Source organism: Larus michahellis, chromosome 1 (assembly GCF_964199755.1).
Source record: "Larus michahellis chromosome 1, bLarMic1.1, whole genome shotgun sequence".
Taxonomy (NCBI): Eukaryota; Metazoa; Chordata; class Aves; order Charadriiformes; family Laridae; genus Larus; species Larus michahellis.
The window spans coordinates 162,183,423-162,207,360 of NC_133896.1; the positions used below are offsets into that span (position 1 = coordinate 162,183,423).

The window sequence follows — 23,938 nt, forward strand, 5'->3', positions numbered from 1 at the left end:
ACAATTCTGCCTCCAAAGCATTTTTTCTCCGAGCCAAATTATAGGCATTAGGATAGCAGCAGCGTTGGCTTTGCCAGCCAGGACTAAAATTAGGTCGCTTTTTTTTTTTCTTCACGGCTTGTTTGGGTGCTGACAAACAGTGCCAGAGCTGTACGCAGATTCCCCCGGGCTGCGACTGTGTGGGGGGGAAAAGCTGGAGGAGAAAGAGGCAGGAGGGGAGAGCTGTGTGTGTCACCTTTACTTCATCGCTGCTCTGCCTTTTTTTAGCGTGCCCATGCCGCCCTGCTGGGAAGAGGACAGATGTTCTGTGAATTCTACAGCTATGAAATTTCTTTTTAAATAAAAACATCTTTAAAGTTCCCCCTCACTAAAGGAGACTGGCTGAGGAGGAATGTGATTGCAGCCTGTAAAGTACATCAAGAGAGAAGGGAGAGGAGCTAAAGGGTCACAGAAATAAAACGGGGGTTGTGTGAATTTTCAGAATGGAAATCCCAAGACTTCTCACTGCTGAATGTCCTGAAAAATCATGCCAATGGGAACAGCAGGAGATGAAAACCATGCTTAAAAGTTGGAGCTTTGTAATCTTTTAAGGCATTTTGTGGTTAAGTTGGTTGTTGGAAAAGCCTGTGTTCATTGACCCAAGTCAATGAACTTTTTCAGCTTGCAGTTTTCTCTAAGCAAGAAATTTTTTGTGTGCTTTTCTATAAACGCATTTGCAGTATTTCAGAATGTAAAATAAAAGATGTTTTCGAAATCCATGACTCCTTGACGATGAGGTTCAATTGTCCATATTCTTTCCCTTAACAAGAGAAAAGCAATAAAGAGCAAAACTGAAAGTACCTTCTGGGAATGAAGTTCTCCCATGAAGAAGCCTTAATTTGTGTGAGGTTTCCATACCTAAGTGACAAAGGAAAGCATTTGGGTCTGTGTGTGTGCGTACGTACTTAGTGTTGGCATTTCACGCTTGCTTTCTGCATCTGCTGTTCTGCGCGCAAGTTGCGCCGCGTTTCAGAGTCCAGTGCTATTAACCATGACCAGTTTGAAGAGACCAGTTTCAAATTTTCAATATTTTATATATATACACGTAAAATCATTCAGAAAAGCAGAACATAATAGCCAAACTCCAACTTTTAGGAAAGCTTTAGGAAAAAAAGGAAAGCTTTATTTAGGAATACACACGAGTCATTACCATTAATCCAACTGGAATCACCTTTGGCTTGCTTGCTTCTTGATAACTCATTTCAGAGTTTCATGAGTGAATGCTGAAATAACGGAGACGCTGACTGTTTACTAGTACTAAAATCAGCGTTACTTCTGGTTCTCAGATCTTCAATAAACCTTGTGGCTTTTTTAAAATGCTTTTCATCCGCCTGTTGAGTCACCCGAGGCGCACGCAGGGCGATTGCCGCCATGGCAGTGGGCTGGTGAGGTGCCCATCCATCCAGCACGGTGACCTGAGCTTCTGCATGTCACGCACCTGCTTCTGCCGCTCTGCGGAGGATTTTGAAAACACATTTTCACGATTTTAAACGCTTTATTTCTCACCCTAACGTTACGAAAACGGAGCGAACAGGGAGGGCGGGCTTGAGCCCATGACACGGAGAAAACAGCAATGTCCGAATGTGTAAGTCAGAGTTACCGGTAGAGCTGCCTTTCCCCGGTCCCCTTCCTCTGAGGCGATCCTGGTGGTGGGTCCCAGCAAAGCCCCTGGAGCTGGCGGGACGCTCGGGGGCTGAGGCAGCTCCGGGATAACCGGGCGCTGGCGGCCAACCGCCCCCCAACCGCCTCCCGGCCGGACTACACCTCCCAGCAGCGCCGCTCCGCGCCGGAAGTGCGGCGCCGCCCGCCCCGCTCCCCTCAGGCGCCGCCGGGATGGTTCCCTGAGGAGCCGAGCCGGCAGCCGGGACAGGGCGGAGGCGGCGGCTTCGCGGTTTCTCCCCCTCCACGCCCCCCACCCCATGCAGCCGCGCCGAGGGCGGGACTCCCCGGTGCGGCGGTGAGGGAAGGAGGAAGGTCCCCGGCTGCGTTCCCTCCCGCGCCCCGGCGGTGTTTCTCCGTCGGGGGAAGCGCTGTAAATGCGTGGCCTGTGGCCGCTCTGCCTCGCCCTGGGAGCCGTCGCGGCGGGGGCCGCCGCGGGCGAGGGCGGGCGGCTGAGCCCCGAGCGCAGCGCGGTATGGGGGCCCGGGCTGCGGGCAGAGGCTGCCCTCCCCGCCCGCTATTTTTACGTGCAGGCCGTGGACGCCGAAGGGCAGAGGTAAGCGCGGCGGGGCCGGCGGCAATTTTGACGGAGATTTCGGTTGTGGGCAGAAAAAAAATAAATCCGAGAGAGCGGTTAAAAACTCAGGCTTCCAGCACACCTCCCCGTTCCCGGTCAGTAGGGTGAAGTGAATTAGGCCGGGAGCAGCGGAGATTTATATGTGCCCTTCCCCAGGCATTGCCACCCCGCAACGGGTGTGTGGGTGCGTGACTTTCCCCACCTTGGGCAGCCGCTTAAATATTTCCAGGCCCTGGGTCCATAGCGTAATTACCGGATTTTTTGTGAGGGAGCGAAGTGTCCCGCTCCCTGCCTTCAGTGGCAGCAGTGCCAGCACGGCTGCGTGCCCCATCCTCGGCAGGGCTGACCTTGCACGCTCATATCCCGGCTGAACCACTTTCACCTTTTAGGCAGAAATTCACTTGGGATTTTCTTGCAGAAAGGGAAGCTACTGGTGATGAAGGCTTCCTACATGACTTTTTTCTGTATATCACTTAGAAAAAGCTAATTAATTTTCTTAAGAGTATCAAATAACTGCACAAGGGGATGAAAAAAGATGGTGAAAATATTCAACAGCAAAACACACATGTTGGTCCAGCCAACAATTTATGATTTGTTCTGCTTTGTCAAAACCTTAACTAATATATTTAATTTATTATATACCTGCTCAGGTGTCCTGCTTCTTTCCACTGTTATGAACATCAGTATTTCTCCTAAACACATAGGCACAAGATGAGTAGAGTCATTTAGGAAGTACTCTATAGACCATTAAGTCAACTTAATGGAGGAATGAAATAGGTAAACTTGGTTTTCAGAGGATGCTCATGGCTTTCTATTTCTACAGGAAAGAAACCCTGACCATACACGCTGGATAGGAGCTCAGAATGCTCCATCCATGTTGTCCAGATTAGATGCACCATGGCACGCACAAGTCTGGAAGCTGCCAATTCAGCTTGTCTTGGACAGTAACTGTATTTATTTGAACTGGCAGCTCTCTAGTGTGTCTGGACAAGTTTTAGGAAAGGTGACCAGGCTGCTGGGCAGTAATCCATTAGTCCACCCACTCCCACCCCCTCTCTCTTTATCCCAAGGTCTCCCTACATATTTGTGACTGTGTTTAAAGAGGTGGAAGGAAGTTGGCAGGTGCAGCGTTTTCACTGTGCCAACTTTGTTAATACCTCTGTGATATGTGATAACTTCATGATTTTTCAAATTATTTGGTTTTATGGAGATTTTCCTACAATTGGTGTATGGTGAATTTTATCAAAATGTCATAAGTACGCATTGAATTACATGATCTCACTAAAATGTTTTTTCCCTGCCAAGCCACAGGCATTTGTAATATCCTTTTTTTCCCCTGGATGAGCTACCATAATGATTAAAATGTCTAATTTTGTTCTTCACTTCCTTAATTCTTGGAAAAAAAAGTAAGCAGGAAACATTTTGCTTCTGTATGTAAAATAACAGACTTATTAAGTTGCTGAAGTGAAGCTTGTCCTGGTATTTTTTTATAGAATCGTAGTATGGTTTGGGTTGGAAGAGACTTTTAAAGATCAGCTAGTCCAGCCTCCCTGCCACGGACACTTTCACTAAATCAGGTTGTTCAAAGCCCCATCCAGCCTGACCTTGAACACTTCCAGTGATGGGACATCCACAACTTCTCTGGGCAAGCTGTTCCAGTGTCTCGCCACCCTTCTCATAAAGAAATTCTTCCTTATATCCAATCTAAATCTACCCTCTTTCAGTTTCAAACTGTTGCCCCTTGATATATATATCCACCAAGATCCATTTATCTGCATGCTCTTCTTCCTTCCCATCATTTTACACTTGAGCTACTATTAATGAAGAGTTATGCTGGATTTTTAAAGTTGCTCTATTCCCATATAATCAAAGACCATATTTCTAACACTGTTCAACATGTGGCGCACCAAGTAATTTTGGAGGTGTGCTCATGAGTATCTGAGTGGAACCTTCTTGATACCTAATGCTTCTAACATTGTGAGATGTTTTAGGTAGCCTAACAAAATTCTCTTCAGAAAAATCATGCCTTGCTTGTGAACATTAGAATCCACTCATAAAGACCTACCGTGGCTCAGTGAACTCACTGGAAATGTGTCAACTTGAAAAGGAATGTGTCACACTGAGAAAGCTGGTGTGTGTTTCCTTTCTTATTGAGCCTCCCACTTACTCTTTTGGTAGGTTTACTTCGTCACCAGGTGAAAATGCATTCCAGGTGAAGATCACTGCTCCTGATGAACAGTTCACTCGGGTTGGTGTGCAAGTATTAGACAGGAAAGATGGTTCCTTCCTTGTGAGATACAGGATGTATGCAAGCTACAAAAACCTGAAGATAGAAGTCAAAACTGGAGAGAAACATGTCGCAAAGTCTCCATACATTTTAAACGGTAAGAAGCACCGCTACACACAGACTTTTTTGTCATGGCTTTTTCTCACAAACTGTGTTCCAGAATGTGTTCTAGGATTAGCATAGGATTCTGTGGGACCTCAGTACTTCTAAGAACTATCAAATTCCATTGGTATTATAGATTCGTTATAGGTGTCCTGCACGTACTATTCAAAATAGTAAAAAGAAACAAATGCCGTGAAGCTGTTGCCTAGCAAATATACGTAGAGGGCTCACACAGAAGCTGATGTAGCTAGGCGTGACTCCATTGGAGTCAAAAAAAAGTTCAAATGTGTCCGTTTAGAGTTGATGAAGGTTTGGCCCCAAGCAACGAATGCTGGGTGCCTGACCGTCTTTTCTGATCACAACAGCTCAATAGTGTGACTTATTAAAATAATAATTGTGTTCCTGATAGGACCTATTTACCATGAAAATTGTGACTGCCCTCAGGAGGAGAGCAGTGCATGGCTGGAAGAGATGAACTGCCCTCAAATCATTCCACAGATTCAAAGAGACCTAGCAAATTTTCCCATTGTTGATCCAGATAAGATTGCAAAAGAAATTCCACAGAGGTTTGGACAAAGACAGAGTTTGTGTCATTACACCATCAAAGATAATGAGGTATGGCATGGGTTGATCTGAAGTCTATATGGGCACTTGGTGGCAAGTCACACAACTAGGCTGCTTTTAGCTCTTCCCAGTTGAAAGGCTTATTGTTTTGTGTTCTTTAAGAAACTTAACTTTGCTTGCTTCTCTGCCCTTGAACACTTTGCAGTTTGTATATGAGCTCAATAGTATCTGTCCTACTTTGGAAAGGGCTTTTTGTCCACGATACAACTGAAGCAACTAAAGCACAGAAGCAACTCAAGCACAGTGAAGGCAAATTAACTTTCCAAGCAATCAGTATGAGTACTGGGCACAGACTCAAGTCTCTTAAATGCTAATTCGGTTTCCTGTTCTCTTGAGCAATACTGCTGTGGCGTGTTGTGATCATCTAATTTGACATACGTCAATAAATTACATTGTGCATAATTCTGCAGTACAGAAATACCACTTAGCTCGATGGAGGATCAGAGCTACAATTCCTTTTAACAAAACTGTACTGACTTCAGTAGAGTCTCCTATGGAAATGAGAACAAGGGAACACAACAGAAACAGGCAGACAGTTTCCATGGGACAGACCTAAAGCATCTGCAAAAGCAAGCAAAGCAAAGCTTCTCTTTTTTTTTTTTTTTTTTTTTGGTCACTTTTCTGTGATGAGTTAGAGACATGAGATTTCTAAAGCTTCACAGCTGATTCATCAATCTATACAGCTACTAGTTACTTACTACGTGATTAAAAGAGCTCTAAATTGTGCCAGTCATTCTCTGAAATGAAAACACCAGACCAATAAAACCTTTGTTTATTTTCAGGTTTATATAAAGACATACGGGGAACATGTTGGCTTCAGAATTTTCATGGATGCCATACTGCTTTCCTTGACAAGAAAAGTGAGTACATCTGTACAGTCATTTATTCTATATGTCCTAATTTATAGACGCCTGGGGAACAAATATACTTCAGCATATTTGTTGCTATTTCTGTTAAAAAGCCCTTCTTGTTCTTTGACTAATAATGGAAAGGTCGTTTTCCTTGTTTGAAGTTGGCATGTTCTAGACTGCTTATTTGATCAGTGTATGGAGTATCACAAATGTTAATTGAATAGCAAGCTTTTATAGGAGAGTTTGATAGATTCGGACAGAGCGTGGGATTTTGCTCCCTGTAGACTAAATAAATCATCCTGCAGCATCTAACAGAAAATTCTGTCTCTGCTAGCACATCTTACAGGATGACTGAAAAAAATAGGGAATGTATACCATTCTCCATTAAATTCCATATATTGAAAACAAGACGGGAAGGGTTGAGAAAGAGCACCAAAAGCCTAACAGGTGGCATGTGGGGAAACTTCCCTTGATGTATAAGCAAAAAGCACCATGCAGGCTCTTCCCTGGGGAAACTTTGGAGAAAAAATGACATTATGTACATAGTGACAGAATATAGCAGGGCTGAAGTTTCAGCACACACAAATGTGTGATTATTACCTGAAGAGAGTAGTAAGAGAAATACAAAGATATCCAAGTTAATATCTATTTTTGACTGTAAAAAGACAAAACACTTTGTCTTTTAAAAAGAGAAGAAAGAAGAGAGAGGAGCTACTGAAGTGTGGAGTTGTTCACCTAAAAAAAAATCCTTTAAAATCTTAAATAAACACATTATTTATAAGTAGCTGAAAGATAAGGTAATTGGTATGAAACAACATGGATTTAACATAAAAATAGGTCATAACTATATATTTTTTATTCTATAACAAGATAACAGGCTTCCTGTATCGATGGCAAGTATCTTAATTTTAGTTAGGCTTTTGAGGATAAGTCTCACAAACAAGACAGGAAAATACTGCCTAGAAGAAACTACTGTAACCTGCTTGGAAAGCCTTACTTAAGTAATAGTTGCCAATGTTTCCAGAGAGGTGAAAGGTGTCACAAATGTATTCTTCAGTGGTTTGTTCTAGGTTCAGTCACCATTTAATAACTTGACTGAAAGATGGACTTAAGAGAATATGCTTATTGATTTGTCAGATAACAAAAATGAAAGAACCTGCAAGCACCTCACAGTCCAGCGTCATAATTAAAAATTTTCTTAACAAGTAAGAAAAATCGTATGGAAAATGGATAAAATAAAGTGGTGAGGGCAGGATACTACACAAAGGCGGGATAAGTCATATAGTTATGACACCTATTTAAAATAGGGGGTGAGCGGTTATTTTCTGCAGAAAAGTGTCAAGGTTACCATATCACAAATTTAACGACTCAATAGTGGCATGCTGTTGCAAAAAGCTAAATACACACATTAACAGAACAAACACATGACAAATGCGAAGTAACCTTTCCACTATACTCAGGATTAGTAATGGATCAGTTATGCTACTGTGTCCACCTTTGGGTGTTGTGCTCCAAGAAATATTGTTCAGTTACTGACATTGCACAGGAAAGTAGTAAGAATGACTAGACGTTCAAATGAAGATTCATTTAAGTGTGGATTGTTTCATCTAACAGTGTCTAAGGGAAGATGTGAATGTAGCCTTTAATGATCTAAAAGGTTGCTCGATGGAAGTAAGCTGTTCTCAGTGTCAGTAGTGTTGGACAAGAAATAATGGAATTAAATTGCATCAAAGGTCTTTAGGCTAAATGTTGGAAAAGATTTGCAAGTTCCAAAGACAGAAACACAATTTGTCTCATCCACATTAAATACTGCAGGAATTTCTGTTAAGACAGTGTCACTGAAAGATCTATTGGGTTGGAGAAGATGATTTAACCTGTTGAATGATGTTACCATTGAGGATGTAGATAAGATATAATTTGTAGCTTTTCTATATCTGTTATAACCATTAGATGGCACTGTACTAATATAGTTCAGTGCTGAAGATTAGCACGTGTAGCCAAAACCCCCTTTGCAATGAAGGTACACAATGAAACCTTTTGTGTTGTACACTGAAGACAAAAAGTACTGCTTTGGGTCTCTGTCTTTAGAATTTCTGGGGGTCTTTGCTGAAGGCTTTCACACATCGTCAAGTTAGAGAAAATATTTTCAACTATTTAAGAGGGTGTTTGATATTTGGCAAATTATTAATTTCTACCTCTGTCCATAAACATAAATTAAATCAGAAACTTAATGAAACGTATTTGGGGCACAGAAGAATCCTGAAATGTTAGCCTGTCACTAGCCATTCTGATCTGAAGAATGAAGGGGTTTGAGAGGAGAAATGCTTTGATGCGTATATATGATGAGGAGTCAGCAATATGTTTAAGCTCTATTTTTATGTGTATATGTATATTTTAATTTGAGAATTATTAACATTCATAATTGTTCTTTCTTCAGAGCAGATATTTTCTCATGTAGCTATTAAGATCGTTGATGATAACACTTGAACAAAACATCCTAATCACACGTCCTAATCATGATCTCTAAATTATCTGTTAGTAGTCTGGACAGAGATCCTGGAGTTATTCCAACACTTTTTCAACAATGCCACTATAATAATCAGATATTCATAATAGCCAAATACACAATTAAGACTTACTAAGGAGGGAGGCAAAAATAAAAGAAAAAAGGTGATGATACAGTATGAAACCTGTGACATGCCTATCTTGTGAAAACAGTGCAGTTCTCATTTCACTTTCTTGAAAAGAGTTACACAGCAAGAAGGCTGTTAGGCATGCAAAGACAAGCTAATTTGACTAGGATTCTTTTGCTGTGAAAAAGGCAACTGAGGGGGATGTAGTGGAGATTTATATTTAAAAAAAAATACCGTGAGAGGGTGAGTTTAAGAACAGACACAGCATCAGTTCTGCACTGACAATATATGTGCCTTCAGGGCACGTAAAACTCAACCATATGTTGCCATCAGCCTTCTGCTGTCCAAATTGAAGTGTCCCACCATTTTCAGCTTCTCCTTGGAAGGCAGCTGGTCCATCCCTATTACAGTAGCTGCCTTTTTTTGTACCTTCTCTTACTTCACTTGCAAATACCACATTCCTGGTTCTGGTGCTCAACATTCCTGGCCATCAACAGTGTTTTGCTTGCTTTTTTGGCTGCAATAGTGATTTCAGATATGGTTGCATACTACCAATTATTTAAAAAAAAAAAGTGAGGATGTTATGCTTAATAATTAACCCCAGCGCTGACTAAATGTGGTCTTCCCATCATGGCTGTTCATTTCTGTTACTTCTCTTCTGTTAGATTTAGTCATCATGCAGACACAGGGCAAATCAGTTCACTGATGTAACAGAAAACTAATTTGCCACCCAACAGCAATTTTCCATACAGTCAACAAGGTGGTTCAACTTACCTTGGAACTATACGATTTCTTACTAGGTCCCAGTGCTAGCCTGGTACAAAGATTGTGTGGCCAATCATGAAATGTATAACAAGAAACCATCCCCTAAAGCGGTGTGTTCCTATCCCTTAAAAAAAAGGAGAGAGCATTTATGTGACTTCCTGCAAATCTTTTTTTTTTTTTTTTTTTTTTTTTTTTTAAATAGTATCTTGTAGGCTTTACTCTACAGTCTCAGTACTTCTAACATGTTTCTGAACTTTAACAATTTCTTACAGGTACATTAAGTATATTAGAGACCTGGCTATTTTTTCTCTTAGTGAGGTTGTTTTCAAAATGTAGGATTCCAGCAGAATTAGTAATGCTTTGTATTAAAATGCACTTGTGCCTACTTTGCTTCTGTTTAGGTGAAAATGCCAGATGTAGAATTTTTTGTTAATTTGGGGGACTGGCCTTTGGAGAAAAAGAAGTCCCCACAGAACCTGCACCCCATCTTCTCATGGTGTGGGTCCAGTGAGTCAAAAGACATTGTTATGCCAACATATGACTTAACAGACTCAGTTTTGGAGACTATGGGACGGTAAGAAATTGCTTAAAATTTTCACAAAATTCACAGTGAATGATCTTCCAAAAATGTATTTGTATTAACAGTATATTAACTGTTTTACTCTTTATTTATTCATTAAGACATTGGCACCCGAGAGATAGGTAATAACTGTGTAATCAATATTTTACCGTTAACCAAGTTATGTATTGTGCAATATAAATGACAAATATTAAAATACTTCACTGTTTCATTTCAAAACCAAAAATTAATCTAAACATGGTGAAGTCACTGAAAACAGCATTTAGAGGGTAGGTATTTTGTTTGCTTGCTTTTTTTCCCTCCCCCATGAACATGTTGACAACTGGCCAGGCCTCTTTTTTACTGATTTTCCTAGAATCTTTTTTCTGTACCTTTTAAAGTCCAGTGTAGCCAGAACTCTCAACCTAGGACCTACCATCTCCCACTTTGATTACTGATGATAACTGGCCTTCGTGACTGCTCTGTCACTGTCTTGAAACACTACAAAGCCAGCTTCTGAAAGATCTTTGTTATCCACTTTGAACCTGTTTATCATTTCACTGCATTCAGTTCAGGTCCCTTGGCTTTATCATCGAGACTTTTCCTAAGTTTGCTCCCCCTTGCCCCCACAGTTCATGTGTTTTAATTTAGCAAAGGAAGTGAAGTATGTTGTGTTAAGTTAGTTACATAAAACCCTTGCTTTGAGCTATTGTGACTGCTTCATCACCATTATCGGCTATTGCATTGTCTGGTATCACCTTCATCTTTCTGGCACCATAACCCCTTTTAGCCACTTTTTTCCATGACAACTGACAGGTACTTTTTCCACGTGCCATGTTGTAGTTGAACTGATACTGCCTTGCCACAGGCCTATAAACTTGACATTCCTTACCTATTTTTATCGCTGCAAAAATACTGATACAATACATACATGGGTGTCCTCATGACTTACCTTCATCCTTGGTATTTGCCTATTGGTACTGTAAACTCTTTTAAGTAATTGCACTTAAAAAAAATTCCAGTAGGCTTCACTATTAAATCACTTCTTTCTCCTCCAGAGTCAGTCTGGATATGATGTCAGTTCAAGCAAATACTGGCCCATCATGGGAAGACAAGAATACCACAGCGTTCTGGAGAGGACGTGACAGCCGAAAAGAGAGGCTTGAACTTGTAAAACTCAGCAGAAAATACCCAGAGATTATAGATGCTGCTTTCACAAACTTCTTTTTTTTCAAACATGATGAAAGCCTCTATGGCCCCATTGTTAAGCACATTTCATTTTTTGATTTTTTTAAGGTAAGCCACTAACCGTTTTTCATAGAACTAGGTTCTCGATGTTTCCCATTATCAAATAATTTTGTATATATTATTGATAATAAAGTGATTTTTAGTTTTTCAGCACACCACCAATAACAAGCGTGAATAGGCATCCCTTCCTGTGGGATTAACTGCTCTGTAGCTCTTACACTGAGGAATGATAATGTTGATTTACATCTAAAGGTTCTGTAGAACCTCGTGTAATCTATATAACTCCAAGTTCCTTTTTATTTCTTTTTCCTGATTCAGCGATCAGGTCTACTAACATAACTAACATAGTGGGAAAATCAGTGGATGAAGTGGCACATCTACCCTCACATCCGAGGATGAGCGTCTAAGAATTTCCGGAGAACTTAATTGATGAAGAGGGCATCTCTGTGTACCCTGCACTGTGATGAATTCCAAACTAAATAATAAAAGCTACTTAAACATTGATGCTTGCCTAGCCAATCCTACATTTCTCAATATCGGCAAGTCAGTAATACCAGTGCCCTCAGAATAATATAACCTAACCAAGCTACTCAGATCTTCTGTTTGTTAATAACTGATGGTCATTTTCTTTCCAGTATAAATATCAAATTAATATTGATGGCACAGTGGCAGCATATAGATTGCCTTATCTACTAGCAGGAAACAGTGTGGTGCTAAAGCAAGATTCCATCTACTATGAGCATTTTTATAACGAGCTGCAGCCATGGAAACATTATATTCCATTTAAAAGTGACCTGAGTGATCTACTAGAAAAACTACAGTGGGCAAAAGAGCATGATGAAGAGGTAAATATACATTTAGAAGTACTCAGTAATGTTTCTAGACAAAATAGAGCAAAAAGTAAATTTCTTTAAAAAAAAAAAATCTATAAGAAGGACGTAAAAATTATTGTTATCAGTTCTACAAACAAGAAAAACACTTTAAAAAAAAAAATACATAATACTGTCTGTAACTTGAAATTAAATTGAACTTTGGAAAAATCAAGAGTATTTTCATAAGAATGCCTTACTTCTAAGAATGCTTAAATAAAACTAAATAAGTTACCCTAAACTGTCAACACTGGACTCCAGAATCAATACCAGCATCCTGAAATAACTACTATTTTTTGAGAATTTAAAAAAAAAAACCTTTTATTTTCTTCGACAGGCAAAAAATATTGCAAAATCTGGACAAGAATTTGCAAGAAACAATCTCATGGGAGATCACATTTTTTGTTACTATTTCAAACTTTTCCAGGTTAGTATATTTTTAATGCCTACTACCACAAAAACAGAAATCCCACAGAAAGAATTCAGGGCAATGGAGTTGCTGGAAATGGGCCAGTCCAGTACTTGAAACCACAAAGCAAGTAGCAGCAATTAAGAACTTCAGCTGGTTTACAACCATTGCATGCAGTTATTTCCTATGAAGCCCCTTAAGGCTACGCTGGCGCTTTGAGAGAAGCGATCGGACCCATAAATCTTGACCTAATCTGCAAGAATATGTTGCCCACAATGATCAAAGAATTCCACATCAGACACGCACCCTGTGAACCGCAGCTGAAAATACCTGTGCATTAGCACCCAGATATTGACACTCCAGTGAGGCGCCTGAAGGGGCTCCTGTCAGCAGCTAAGTATCTGCTTACCCTGTCGCTGACACAGTGTGGAGTAACAGATTGTGTAGCCCCAGAGTTTCTACACAATTACTCAGCTGAGTTGGTGCAGTATTTACAACCAGGTGTACAATCTAACAAGTTTATGAATTTACGATACCTTCCTTTTTTAAAACCCAGGAATATGCCAGCTTGCAAGTGAGTGAGCCAAAAATCAGAGATGGGATGGAGAAAGTGCAGCAGCCTGATGATGACCTTTTTCCATGTACATGCCACAGAAAAAAGGTACAGTACATACAGCATTAAATGTAAAGTGATGGATGTCTTCAGTTCTTACTTAAGCAACTTGGAACAGCCGTTGCTCAATACCCCACAGTATCAGTTACCAGAACATTAACACCTATCGAACTTGAAAACATTTTTTCATGTATTTGTATGACTGGACAGTTAAAACCTGAGTTTCCAATTAACTGAAAAATGTTTCTTCTTTCTTGTCTACAGGCCAAAGACGAACTCTAATAGAAAAAAATAAAACGATTTTTTTAAATATTTACCTACATTCAGACTGTCTTCTTAAGGAAAGAAAAAAAACTTGGACTAAAATACCAATGGATGCTCTCAATGGATATTGTGAAGTCTACTGTGTCATGATCTACATATGGTAGAAAAAGCAAGCACCCCCTATTTCCTTTTTATCATGCAGTGGTTGCAAAGCCTTGTTCAAAAACCTTTTTATAATTTTTTTTTAAATAAAAAACATGTTTGTATCAGTGATGTGTTACTGTCCTGAGATAACTTGGAAATGCAGATACTTCCTAGCAACCTTATGAGCAGCCTGGTCTAGTGGGAGGTGTCCCTGCCCATGGCAGGGGTGTTGGAACTAGTTGATCTTTAAGGTCCTTTCCAACCCAAACCATCCTATTGAGGAACGACTGAAGGAGCTGGGGTTGTTTAGTCTGGAGAAGAGGAGGCTGAGGGGAGACCTTATCACCCTCTACAACTACCTGAAAGGAGGTTGTAGAGAGATGGGGGCTGGTCACCTCTTCTCCCTGGTGACAAGTGATAGGACAAGAGGAAATGGTTTCAAGTTATGTCAGGGGAGGTTTAGATTGGATATTAGGAGACATTTTTTCACTGAAAGGGTTATTAAACATTGGAATAGGCTGCCCAGGGAGGTGGTGGATTCACCATCCCCAGAGGTGTTTAAAAAAAGGGTAGATGTGGTACTTAGGGATGTGGTTTAGAAGTGGCTTTTGTCAGGGTAGGTTAAAGGTTGGACTTGATGATCTTAAAGGTCCTTTCCAACCTCAGCAATTCTATGATTCTATGAATAAGAATTGTAAATCTAACCCCCCCCCCCCCCCCCAAATGGATGTATTTATCCAAAGTCATCTTTTTTGGACCATAACTCTATTCCTTCTGAGACAATCAGTATGCTCAAAGACAATGATGTGGCGTTTATAATATATTTTTTTAATCTGAAGGGAAAACACAGTGCTATTGGACACTTCAGGAATATTAGATAGAAGTTTTAATTTCCATGTGATTTTCACGGATGCTTCGTCTCTGAAACTCAGTCTCTTTGACAATATGAAAAGAATTAAGTAGCATCGAACAGTGACTACTGAAACTAAACCAATCATTGTATCAGCAGCCTAGTCGATTTTTAAAATACCTGCTTTCTGCTCATACTAAGTAATTCAACTGTTACTTTTGAGCATATCAACATCATCTGAAAATGATCTATAGGTGAATTTAAAGTCAAGTCTAAATTCATCGAATTCTAAAGTTAGCACATTTCCAGTCCAAAGCGAGGATCTATTTTCTCTGTAACACAGCCAGTCAATTTAAAAACCACACAGTTATTTTCTTTGCAAAGATCTAAATGTTTGCTATGCTTATTGAACAACACTACTGCTGGGAGATCAGTGTTCTTGAGGCATCTTGTGAGAAACAACAGAAGAATATCCTATCTGATTTTTAAAAGGCTATCATCTGATCTAAGCACTTGGACAAAACGTCAGAGAAATCCTCTCAGCTCACCAGGGCTGACTCAAAGTCCGTTTAAGCAGCTCTGCGCTGTCACACACAACAGCTCCTCCCAAGAACGACCTCCAGGCTAAAGCTGCCTGCTCACCTTCAGCTGGTGGCACCGCAACAGCGAGCAGCAAGCCATAGAGATGCAGAACAACCGGAGCAGGTTTTAGGGAACTGACGGCAGCGGAGATGGGATCACCGTCTCAGGAGACAAAGCCAAGATGCTTTTCTGAGGACCAGCCAGCCACTTCATCTCAGGGGTCATCGCAGAGAGTCATCATTCAGCTGATACTTGCTGGTGACTTTGCTGAAAGCAATTAATGTATTGCTATAACCTTTGGTTATACCAGCAGGTTACTCACAGCCCGTAATGGGGAAGTCTGCAGCTGCAAGCACGCACAAAGTATTTCATCCACTCCGCAACCTCAGAGCTCAGCTGAAGGCCTCAGCTCCTTCTGTTAAGGGGTAATGAGGTCCAGACCCCCATCTGCCTCTTCTGAGCTCTCCTGACAGGAGCCTCGTGCAACATGCCATAACTCCTCCCTCCTCCAGGAGTTCCTCCACCGCTATAAACTTACTTTGTCTTTTATCTGTTCTACGTAATAGTTTTCCGTGCCCATCTCTCCAAAGGGCCACTGCCATCAGTCCTTTACGCAAGGGAAGTTGCTGGAGGGTGACTTTCCAAAACCAGCCTATGTTCTTTGCTCTTCATGTGCAACCATGCCTGCGTTACCTCCTCCTCCTCCCCACGCAGGCTGAGAATCTGGCCCCTTGGGCTAGTGACATCATAAATGACACGAGCTTCCTCCCCCTGCATCACTGGAGTGCCAGGATATGGCACCAAGGCAGGGTAGTTCAAGCCCTGCTGGCCACCCTCAGGGCATGTGCTCACAGAATTCTACAAATCGGCAGGTTTTAATTTCAAATAAGCATAGCATCAGTAATATACTCAGAAATTAAACACATCTAAAGATCTGCTGCCAAAATAGATTCTTTCCAGTGTATTCAAACATCAGTCAAAAGCGTTTAGCTGTTAATGGAGAGCACTCAGTGTTGTATACAGTTATTTGCATAGAAACACAGAAAATAATGCTGCCATGGTATTAAATATGCAGTAAATTTCCGTCCTTCCTTTAAATAATTCTTTATTGTTTTGCATAATGTTATTCATTCACACAAAAATGTTTTATTTGCATTTACACTTAGACCTCTGAAAATACCTGTTTTAAAAAATGCGTCTCAGAAGTAACACACTCTTAATTTGCTGCATTTAGGAACATCTAAATGAAGATACTCCTTAAACACTTCAAATCATTTGTGCTCCAGTTCAATATTCTCTCTAAGCCACGAAAAAACCTGTGCATTTATTTCTTCCATGACATCGTCTGTTGTTCGTCCTTTGACTGCCATCCCATGGTTTGCTTTATCAATCCAATGGATTTTTTTAGGGGCTTTCATTTTGCTTGCCACACCTTCTAGCAATTGCTGTGGAGAAAATAAGAAAGAAAAAGTTGGAGAATCAGCTGCTGCAAACTGTGCAGCTCACAGATGTCTCTTGCTTTGCCTGGCCGACACATAATAGGCAGCTCTTAAAAACAAAATGGATCTGCGTGCACATTAAAAACATGTTGATAGAAATGGTGTGATGATACCATTTTCGGTAATGGCGTTTCCTCAAAGGTTAGCCCTTGCTCAAACACAAAACAGTGGAAACTTAGAACTTAAAAAACTGCAAAGGTCACAGCCCTGTGTAGGCTCCTTCCCACGAAGGGAGAAGGATGAAGGAATCCACCTTCGCTGCCAGAGGGCAGCACTAGCGATAAAAATGACAGAACTTCTTCTGTCAGAGTTATCTACAGTGGCAGAGCAGCAACAGAATTGCCTAGAGATTGGCTTTGGCTCTCTTCAACTTTCTCAGCAAACACATCTAAGAACGAGCTCAGAAATTCTTAAAGATTTCCCCATGCAGAGGGCACTCCTTCAAGGACCTGCTGGTTGCTAGCCTCACTTCTTGTGGTGACAACTCCTCGCGAAAGCATTGTGACTCCTTAGAAACTGTCCAAGCATGGAAAACGCCCATTGTGCAGACCCAAATTCAAGCTAAATAGTTCAAGAATAACAGATACCTACTCTGCAAGAAAACAAGGCAGAAAGCCACTGTGGTCTCATCTCTGCACACCTGCTCTTCATCTCTACAAAAATGTCACTTTCTACCACAGAAGCCTGACTTGTGGGTGGAACTGCTTTGCTAGAAGAATTAGTTATGAAAATGTGACAAATGTGAGACTGGTTGCACAGCACAGTGTTTATGTTTTGTAACCCGACATGGTTAAAACAGAACATCAAATAACTTGCTCCTTCCATAAGCTGTTTTTGATTTATACAAGCCTACTGAAAAATAGAAAACATTTAAATCAGCAGTATTTTAGTGGCCCAAAGATGAGTTTGCTAGAGTGGATGATCAAGCACAATCCAGAAGTTTTAAGCAGCAAAAGAAAGCATCCCCCAAACCCTCCCGCTTCCTTATGTCCAATGAAGTTTCCTGCCTAAGGCTTCACTTAAGAAGATATAGATATATATTTAGAGAAGGCTTTTAATCAAAGCCACCGTTGTGTACACCAGTACGGATGTCACTCAGGTTCATTCCTATTCCTCCATGCTGCCCCTTCACAGCAGGATTTACAAGGGTACTCACTTTTTCACACATCTCATCTGCTGATCCCGAGACAAACAGTACCGGACACCCGATAAATAACAAATCTTCATCCCGGAGCTTGGACTGAAGTTTTGGTCGATGCAATGGGTAAGATAAACATATTAGACCTTGAATGAAGTCATCATCATCCTCCTGGCTAAGATGGCGTATCACAGAGGCAGCAGCTCGTGAGCCCATGGAACGGCCTTTCTCCCATGTTAAAATAAAGGAAAAAAAGTGTATCTGCTGTCACCTATTCCACATTCTGTTCGAGTAAATAACTCTTAAAACCAATCCATCTGAGTGAATTTCAGCATACCAGTAGTACAAGATGCTAGGGATGTTTTTATTCATCTACTCCATGAAAAATATTAATCCTAATTTCAACATTTTATGCTAAAATATTTGCCTGGTTATATTAATGTTTTCACATGCCCATTTAAAAAGAAGGGGTGAAAGAAAAAAGATAAATGGAGAGGGATCCTTTGCAATACTGGAAGGAATGGCAGTCCATCCTAGGGGCAAGAGGAAGAGAGGGACAGGTCCTATGCTCCAGAACCTTGAAATTCCAGATAGCAATGCTATTATCTTGTATCATTTTTTCATGCAACCTTAACCTGCTCAAATTAAAAACAGTTTCATGTGCCTTACTCCCAAAACAAATCCAGCAAGTGCTTATGCACACCTCAAAATTCAGCCTAAAAGTAAAAGTAGAAGGGGGGGGGGGAAATAACGAAGTGTGAACTTGTAGCATGAGATCAGTCAGTAACAGCAAGGGGATATCAAAATATCTCCTCAAAGAAGAGGCATACGAGCTGACAATGCTCTGTAATTGAGTGTCAGAAGTGGCTGATTCCAGCGGGATTAACTTGCATCAGCGCAGATTTGATTTCGCTTAGTCACAGAACACTCAGGGTCTCCTGTATCAAGTTATTCCTAATTGCACCCATCTACTTTCCTTTTCCACATAATATAACAGATTTTCTATCTGCCACTAGGTTTTCTCTACCAAAACCTGCTTTGGTAAAACGGTTTTCCATTTACCAGTAACTGGAATTTTTCAAGATACACAGTTAAAAAGTACATACGGATTATCAGAGAACTCGTGCCCTATCACTTACAAGTGACAAGGAAGTTTTCTTCCAGACTACCTGGAAAACATGGTCTATTGCTCTTTCCATCCTCCTTCTGGAGCGAGACCTGGGGCATCATGAGGGGGGTGAACAGGTCTAGACAGCCGTGCTCCCAAGAGAATGCGGTGAACGCGGCAGGCTGGGTGTTCCCGTTTGCGACCCGGGAAGCAGCGCTGCTCAAGCCAGTCACGCACCCGTCCCACGCGACCACCAGCGACAGGGCTGGTAGCGTTCAGACACCCTAATGCAGATCTGCAAGTGGGCTTGGCACCTACGTTGCCATGGCAGTCGGTGGACTGCTAATCAATTAATGAAGACTACAGAACATTCAGCTCTTTGTAAAAGAGGGTTCTCCCAGCAGATAGCCAAATTGCTCTCCCTAGGCAATACTGACCAGGGGGAGTTTGTTCAGCTTGTTCCCACGTTAGACAGCAAGCTTTTAGTGCCCACCTCACACTGAAACCTGTCATCCACATCTGTTCCTTCACTTCTTACCAAAGTGGGACAGACTTTAAAAAAATGGAGTACAGTCTGCTATCATTACAGACAGTGTAAGAAAAAAAAATTATAGGTAATAAAAACAATACCTGCAAGGAAGACACCTGAAAGTTTATAATCGTCAGAAAGCTTTAAGTATTCCTAAATAAATAAGATAAAGAGAAACATTACAAGTCAGAATTAAGGCAGCTGAGAGGTGGACAATTTTTTTGTTTGTAGCTACTAAACAAAACAGGAAGCTCTTTCAGCACTGCAGATTAAACAACGAACAGATACATACAAGTTGCTATCTTGTTTTTCCACACAAATGATTTCATAACATTTTGCAGTAACTACATAATAACCATAAGCAATTTCACACTAGTTCTCAGCAAGTCTGAAATTCCAGATGCCCTGTGAAGTCACCAAAACATAAGCAGCTACTGTGTATCAACTCAGTTGTAGCAACAGACCACATGCAGGCTCTGAGCCCATCAAAAGGCAAAACAAGTTAGCAAAAATGCCCTTCACTGAGACTGAGGTCACGTATTTCCAAGGAAAAGTTTAAGACACAGTCAGTTATGTCTGACAGAGAATATAAAATTCAGCAACAACTTTTTCAGTTTTTAGGAGATAACTAATCAGGTGGTATATCTTAGCACAGGCCTTTAAATTACCTTTACACAGCAAAATACTACTAGAAACTCACCAACAACATTATGCTTCTTCAAAAAAGAATGGAGAACATCCCCATTAAAGCTAGCAAAGTCTAACCTCAAAATAATGTACATCTAATCATAATGACATCATACAAATGAATTCCTTAAGAACTGGACTTAGTTCCCCAATAAAAATGTCTGATGCTCAATGCAAAGCACTCAAGCTACCTTCCCGTGTCCCAGTAAAAGCAGCTGATCCGGAGAAAATTTCCACTTTTTCCTATGCGCTCCAGAACAGGAAGATATTCTAAGCTGATACCATTACAACAATAGGTTGCTCATTTTAATACAATCTAGGTATATAAGAACATCTTAGATAATGTAGCAGCAGCAGAAGGAGATAAACCACACACATATAAAACTTTAAACTCATTTGGAAATCAAAGACTATTTAGGTTCTAGGGCTCCCATATGCTACTCCCAATCTCTTTTGCTTCAACTCCTCCTGTGACCCAGAGTCCCCTACTCTTTCCCCAAAAGTCCTGTTCTCCCAGCTGCCAACCCTCAGACACCCAGCACAATTCCCAGGTCAGCTTCTTTCCCCTCAAAGCTGCTCCCAAAGCTGTATCCCTTACTTCTCTTCCCCCCACCAAGCCTTTCCAGAACACCTACCTCTTGTTTCCATCCTAAATACTTCAATTTTTTCAAGCTGTAAGTTTTCCCACAAAGCACCCTTGCTTTTTTCACATCCTTTTGTCAAGCTTTTCTTTCTCTCCCTGAACTCAAACCCACATACCTGCTGCAGCTGTTCCAGCTACTGCCCACGTAAAAATTGCTCCTGCTGTTTCTGTTCACAGACAGTGCTCCATTTAGCTAACCATCACTTCTAATTTTCCCACTGTTGCTTGACTAATCTCTGGTCATAATTTAAGAAACTCAGAAGATGACACTCATGGATTTGAGCTTTGGCATAATTTGGTCACTTCTTACCACAACTGCTTTGAAGGCTTTAGTCCTATAAACAATGTTAAGGCCTTTACAAGTAAACCGCAGGCACAGAACTCCATGGGATGCAAGATAGGCTGACAAAGACACTAAGTGAGGGAAATTCATATCTCCTCCGGCTCCATGAGTAAGAATCACTCCATATGTTGATTTCTTCTCTGGGACAGAAAAGATAGCATCAAGATATTTGTTTCCAAAAGGTATTTTCACTTTAACCTAGAAATGAAACAAAAAATAATATAATTAAAAATAAAAACAAGCGTGTTCCCAATCTACACATTATGATGAACAATCGGACAATTAAGAAAGAAACCAAAATTGCAAGTCCACTTTTGTTTCTTCTATATTAGAGTAACAAAAAAGTAACCCTACCTCTGGCTCAAAGATTTTACATGTAGTAATGAGCAAGTCACCTTATCACTCCACACATTATTTTCTCCATTAGAAAATGACACATCCTTATCTTCAAAGGATGCTTCAAGGCATAAACTGAAATGCTTCTTACCTTCTCTACATATCTATATTTAGCTATTCAAGAGCTAACTGCCACAATTGACTTGAATATTAATTCTTCCACAATAAGAAAAAACAACTCTTCTATGAGACTCAAAAATAAATAGGAAATAAAAACTCTTCTATAATTACAGTTCCCTATAGTGGAAAAAGTATTTTTATCTCCCATCTCTCACAGACATTATTAAGGAAAAGAATTAAGGAAGCCCCTAAACATTGATTACAACCAAATTACTTTGGGTTTATAGAGCCATATGGAGTATATAGGATTAAAAGAACTCCACGCTGGCAGCAACAATTTAATCCTGTAGCTTTAGGATCCATGTACAAGCTTGATTACACAGGGAAAAGACCAAAACAGAGTAATATGAAAAATGGATTTGAATACACTACTTTTAGATCTTACATGCAACTATAAGAAAAACAACCACAGGAATTACTTTTTTCAGTAAGTGTTCAATAATAAATATTGGCAGATGTCACAAGATACATATTTCATATATTTGTACAATTGATATCCTAAGATGAGCAAGGCACACACACTCTTAACTAGCGACAGCAGCCTAAGCCACAGAAATATAAGACGTGCAGGCACAGCCCAGCAAGCATCTCCAAATTACACAGTGGCAACCACTCAGTGGAGCAACAGCTGCATATAGTCAAAGACTGAACTTTCCCCAAGGACAGGAGAGAGACGGCGCAGGTTCAGACAAAGCCAGCACCAGGCTGGCAGAGGGCCTCTAGCCATGACAGACATCTGGAAGAGCTGAATGAGACACAAGGGCAGCTGACGTTGGGCTGAGTGAAAGGGGACTGGACACCACACGTGTGTGCCACAGTTTTTGGAAGCAAAAAGGAGAACACGCTGGGGCTGGGATAAAACACTATTTCATGCTAGATCCCAAAGTCTCTCCTTGGCAGGGATCCTACAGAGGCACTGTGTAGGTGAAGGAGGTTGTCAGTAGCCTCAAGGAGCTTTACAGCCTGAGGATGCCAGGCAGAGGACGGCAGCCGGACGCGTGGGACAGCCAGCAGCCACACCTGTGTCTACAGAGATGGGCAGAAGCCTGAACCAGACAGAGATGCTGCTCCTTGACTACCGGGGCACGGCCCAGGGCAGACACAGGCCAGGCAGGGCTTAGCTGACCAACAGCCATGTTTAACCCCCCCTTGGGAAGGCAGGGGCAGCAGCACACCCACCCCACCCGCCTTCCCCAGCTCTGGAGCCTCCTTAGAGGGGCACGGCAGCTGACACAGCCTGCAGGGTTTTACACATCCAAAGGCAAAAATGCACACGGACCCCGACGGGCGGTTGCTCCGCCTTCAGCCGCTGCCTCCGGGCCAGATCAAGCACCCCGCGGCCTCCCCACAGCAGCCCGGGGCCGCCCCGAGCGCCGGCTACCCCGCGGGGCGCCCGTGCCCGCCAGGCCGCGGGGCTCCCCCCGGTCTCGGGGGCTTCAGGAACCCCTGGCCGAGGAGAGCAGCCCGCCTGCCGGCCGAGCGAGCGAGCAAACAAGAAGCCCTTAGCGGCCGGGCGGCCGCGTTCCGCTCGCCCCTAGCGCCGGGAGGAGCGAGAGGACGGTAGCCATACCTCTGCCTGCCCGCTCATCCCGTGACGTCACGTGAATGACAGCCCTCCTGCCCACAGCCGCTGAGAGGGGCCTGCCCAGGGCGGGCGGCCGGCGCGGCGTCTGATTGGCTCGCAGGTGTGCGAGGCCCCGCCCCGAAGGGAGAGGGGCGGGGCGAGGCATCCCGGCCGTCCGGACCCTGTGAGGAGGGATGATGGCGGAGGGGGGAGGCTGGCGGCAGCGGGGCGGTGGGGTGCGCTAGCCGGAGTGGCCGGGGGCAGGCGGCCCCAGCCCCAGCCGTCGCCCCGGCCGCTGGTGGCCGTAGGCAGGGGCCACGCTGGAGGAGAATTTTGGACGGGGATTGGGTTGAGGCGCCGCTGGAGTAGGCCCGGAGAGAAAGGGGGGGGCCTGGTGTAGGCCAGCGCTCGGTCCCTGTGGGCATCGACAGTGTCCCCGAGTTACCGGGTGAGGTGTTTTAAGTGCGCGTGGTGTGGGCGTCAGGCAGTACTTTTAAAAAATGTTGGGCTGCCCAGAAGAAACGTGCCTTAATAATCATGGCGACAGGAGAGGGAATTAAAAAAAAAAATGATGTCTGTTTGTTTGCTGAATTAATTAAGTCTGAGTTACGTTGTTTAGAGAGTTCGCGTCACTCCCCATACGTTTTTATTCATCCACACATGGAAGATAACAGTGCTAGTGATAATTCAGAATAAATAAAGACAAATGCTTGGAAAATCAGGTTCTCGCTGCGTCCAAGGGCTACAGATACAATCCTTACTATGAGTTGGTTGTCCAGAATGACACCAGGTGATTTTTGTGGCAGCTGTCGGCACACTGGACCTACGCGGCATTC

General features: G+C 42.2%; 2 protein-coding genes and 1 long non-coding RNA gene across 6 annotated transcripts; 1 reads left to right on the forward strand and 2 right to left on the reverse strand.

Moving 5' to 3' along the window:
* Positions 1 to 1,140: 1,140 nt before the first annotated feature.
* On the reverse strand, positions 1,141 to 1,814 carry LOC141732698 (uncharacterized). The gene is made up of 2 exons (XR_012584153.1): positions 1,640 to 1,814; positions 1,141 to 1,491 (listed from the first exon to the last, which is right to left on the reverse strand). It is a non-coding gene; the product is annotated as an uncharacterized LOC141732698 (long non-coding RNA).
* Positions 1,815 to 1,827: 13 nt separating this feature from the next.
* On the forward strand, positions 1,828 to 13,768 carry POGLUT2 (protein O-glucosyltransferase 2). Of its 2 annotated transcripts, XM_074561981.1 has the most exons (10): positions 1,828 to 2,254; positions 4,454 to 4,659; positions 5,074 to 5,279; positions 6,071 to 6,148; positions 9,939 to 10,111; positions 11,155 to 11,392; positions 11,980 to 12,189; positions 12,551 to 12,640; positions 13,179 to 13,283; positions 13,500 to 13,768. In XM_074561981.1, exons 1-10 carry the CDS (start codon positions 2,076 to 2,078, stop codon positions 13,515 to 13,517), a joined length of 1,503 nt encoding a protein of 500 aa, XP_074418082.1. In that variant the 5' UTR covers positions 1,828 to 2,075; the 3' UTR covers positions 13,518 to 13,768. The 2 variants fall into 2 exon arrangements, with proteins under 2 accessions (XP_074418082.1, XP_074418087.1); XM_074561986.1 differs by lacking the exon at positions 5,074 to 5,279 and having other exon boundaries at positions 1,860 to 2,254.
* A 746-nt stretch (positions 13,769 to 14,514) lies between these two features.
* On the reverse strand, positions 14,515 to 23,161 carry TEX30 (testis expressed 30). Of its 3 annotated transcripts, XR_012584154.1 has the most exons (6): positions 23,109 to 23,161; positions 20,990 to 21,220; positions 19,451 to 19,502; positions 17,731 to 17,936; positions 16,256 to 16,520; positions 14,515 to 15,342 (listed from the first exon to the last, which is right to left on the reverse strand). XR_012584154.1 is itself a non-coding variant. In XM_074562006.1 (5 exons), exons 1-5 carry the CDS (start codon positions 23,124 to 23,126, stop codon positions 16,347 to 16,349), a joined length of 681 nt encoding a protein of 226 aa, XP_074418107.1. In that variant the 5' UTR covers positions 23,127 to 23,161; the 3' UTR covers positions 14,515 to 16,346. The 3 variants fall into 3 exon arrangements, 2 of the variants coding, with proteins under 2 accessions (XP_074418107.1, XP_074418120.1); XM_074562006.1 differs by having other exon boundaries at positions 14,515 to 16,520; XM_074562019.1 differs by having other exon boundaries at positions 14,515 to 16,520; positions 22,818 to 23,145.
* Between the last annotated feature and the right edge of the window lie 777 nt (positions 23,162 to 23,938).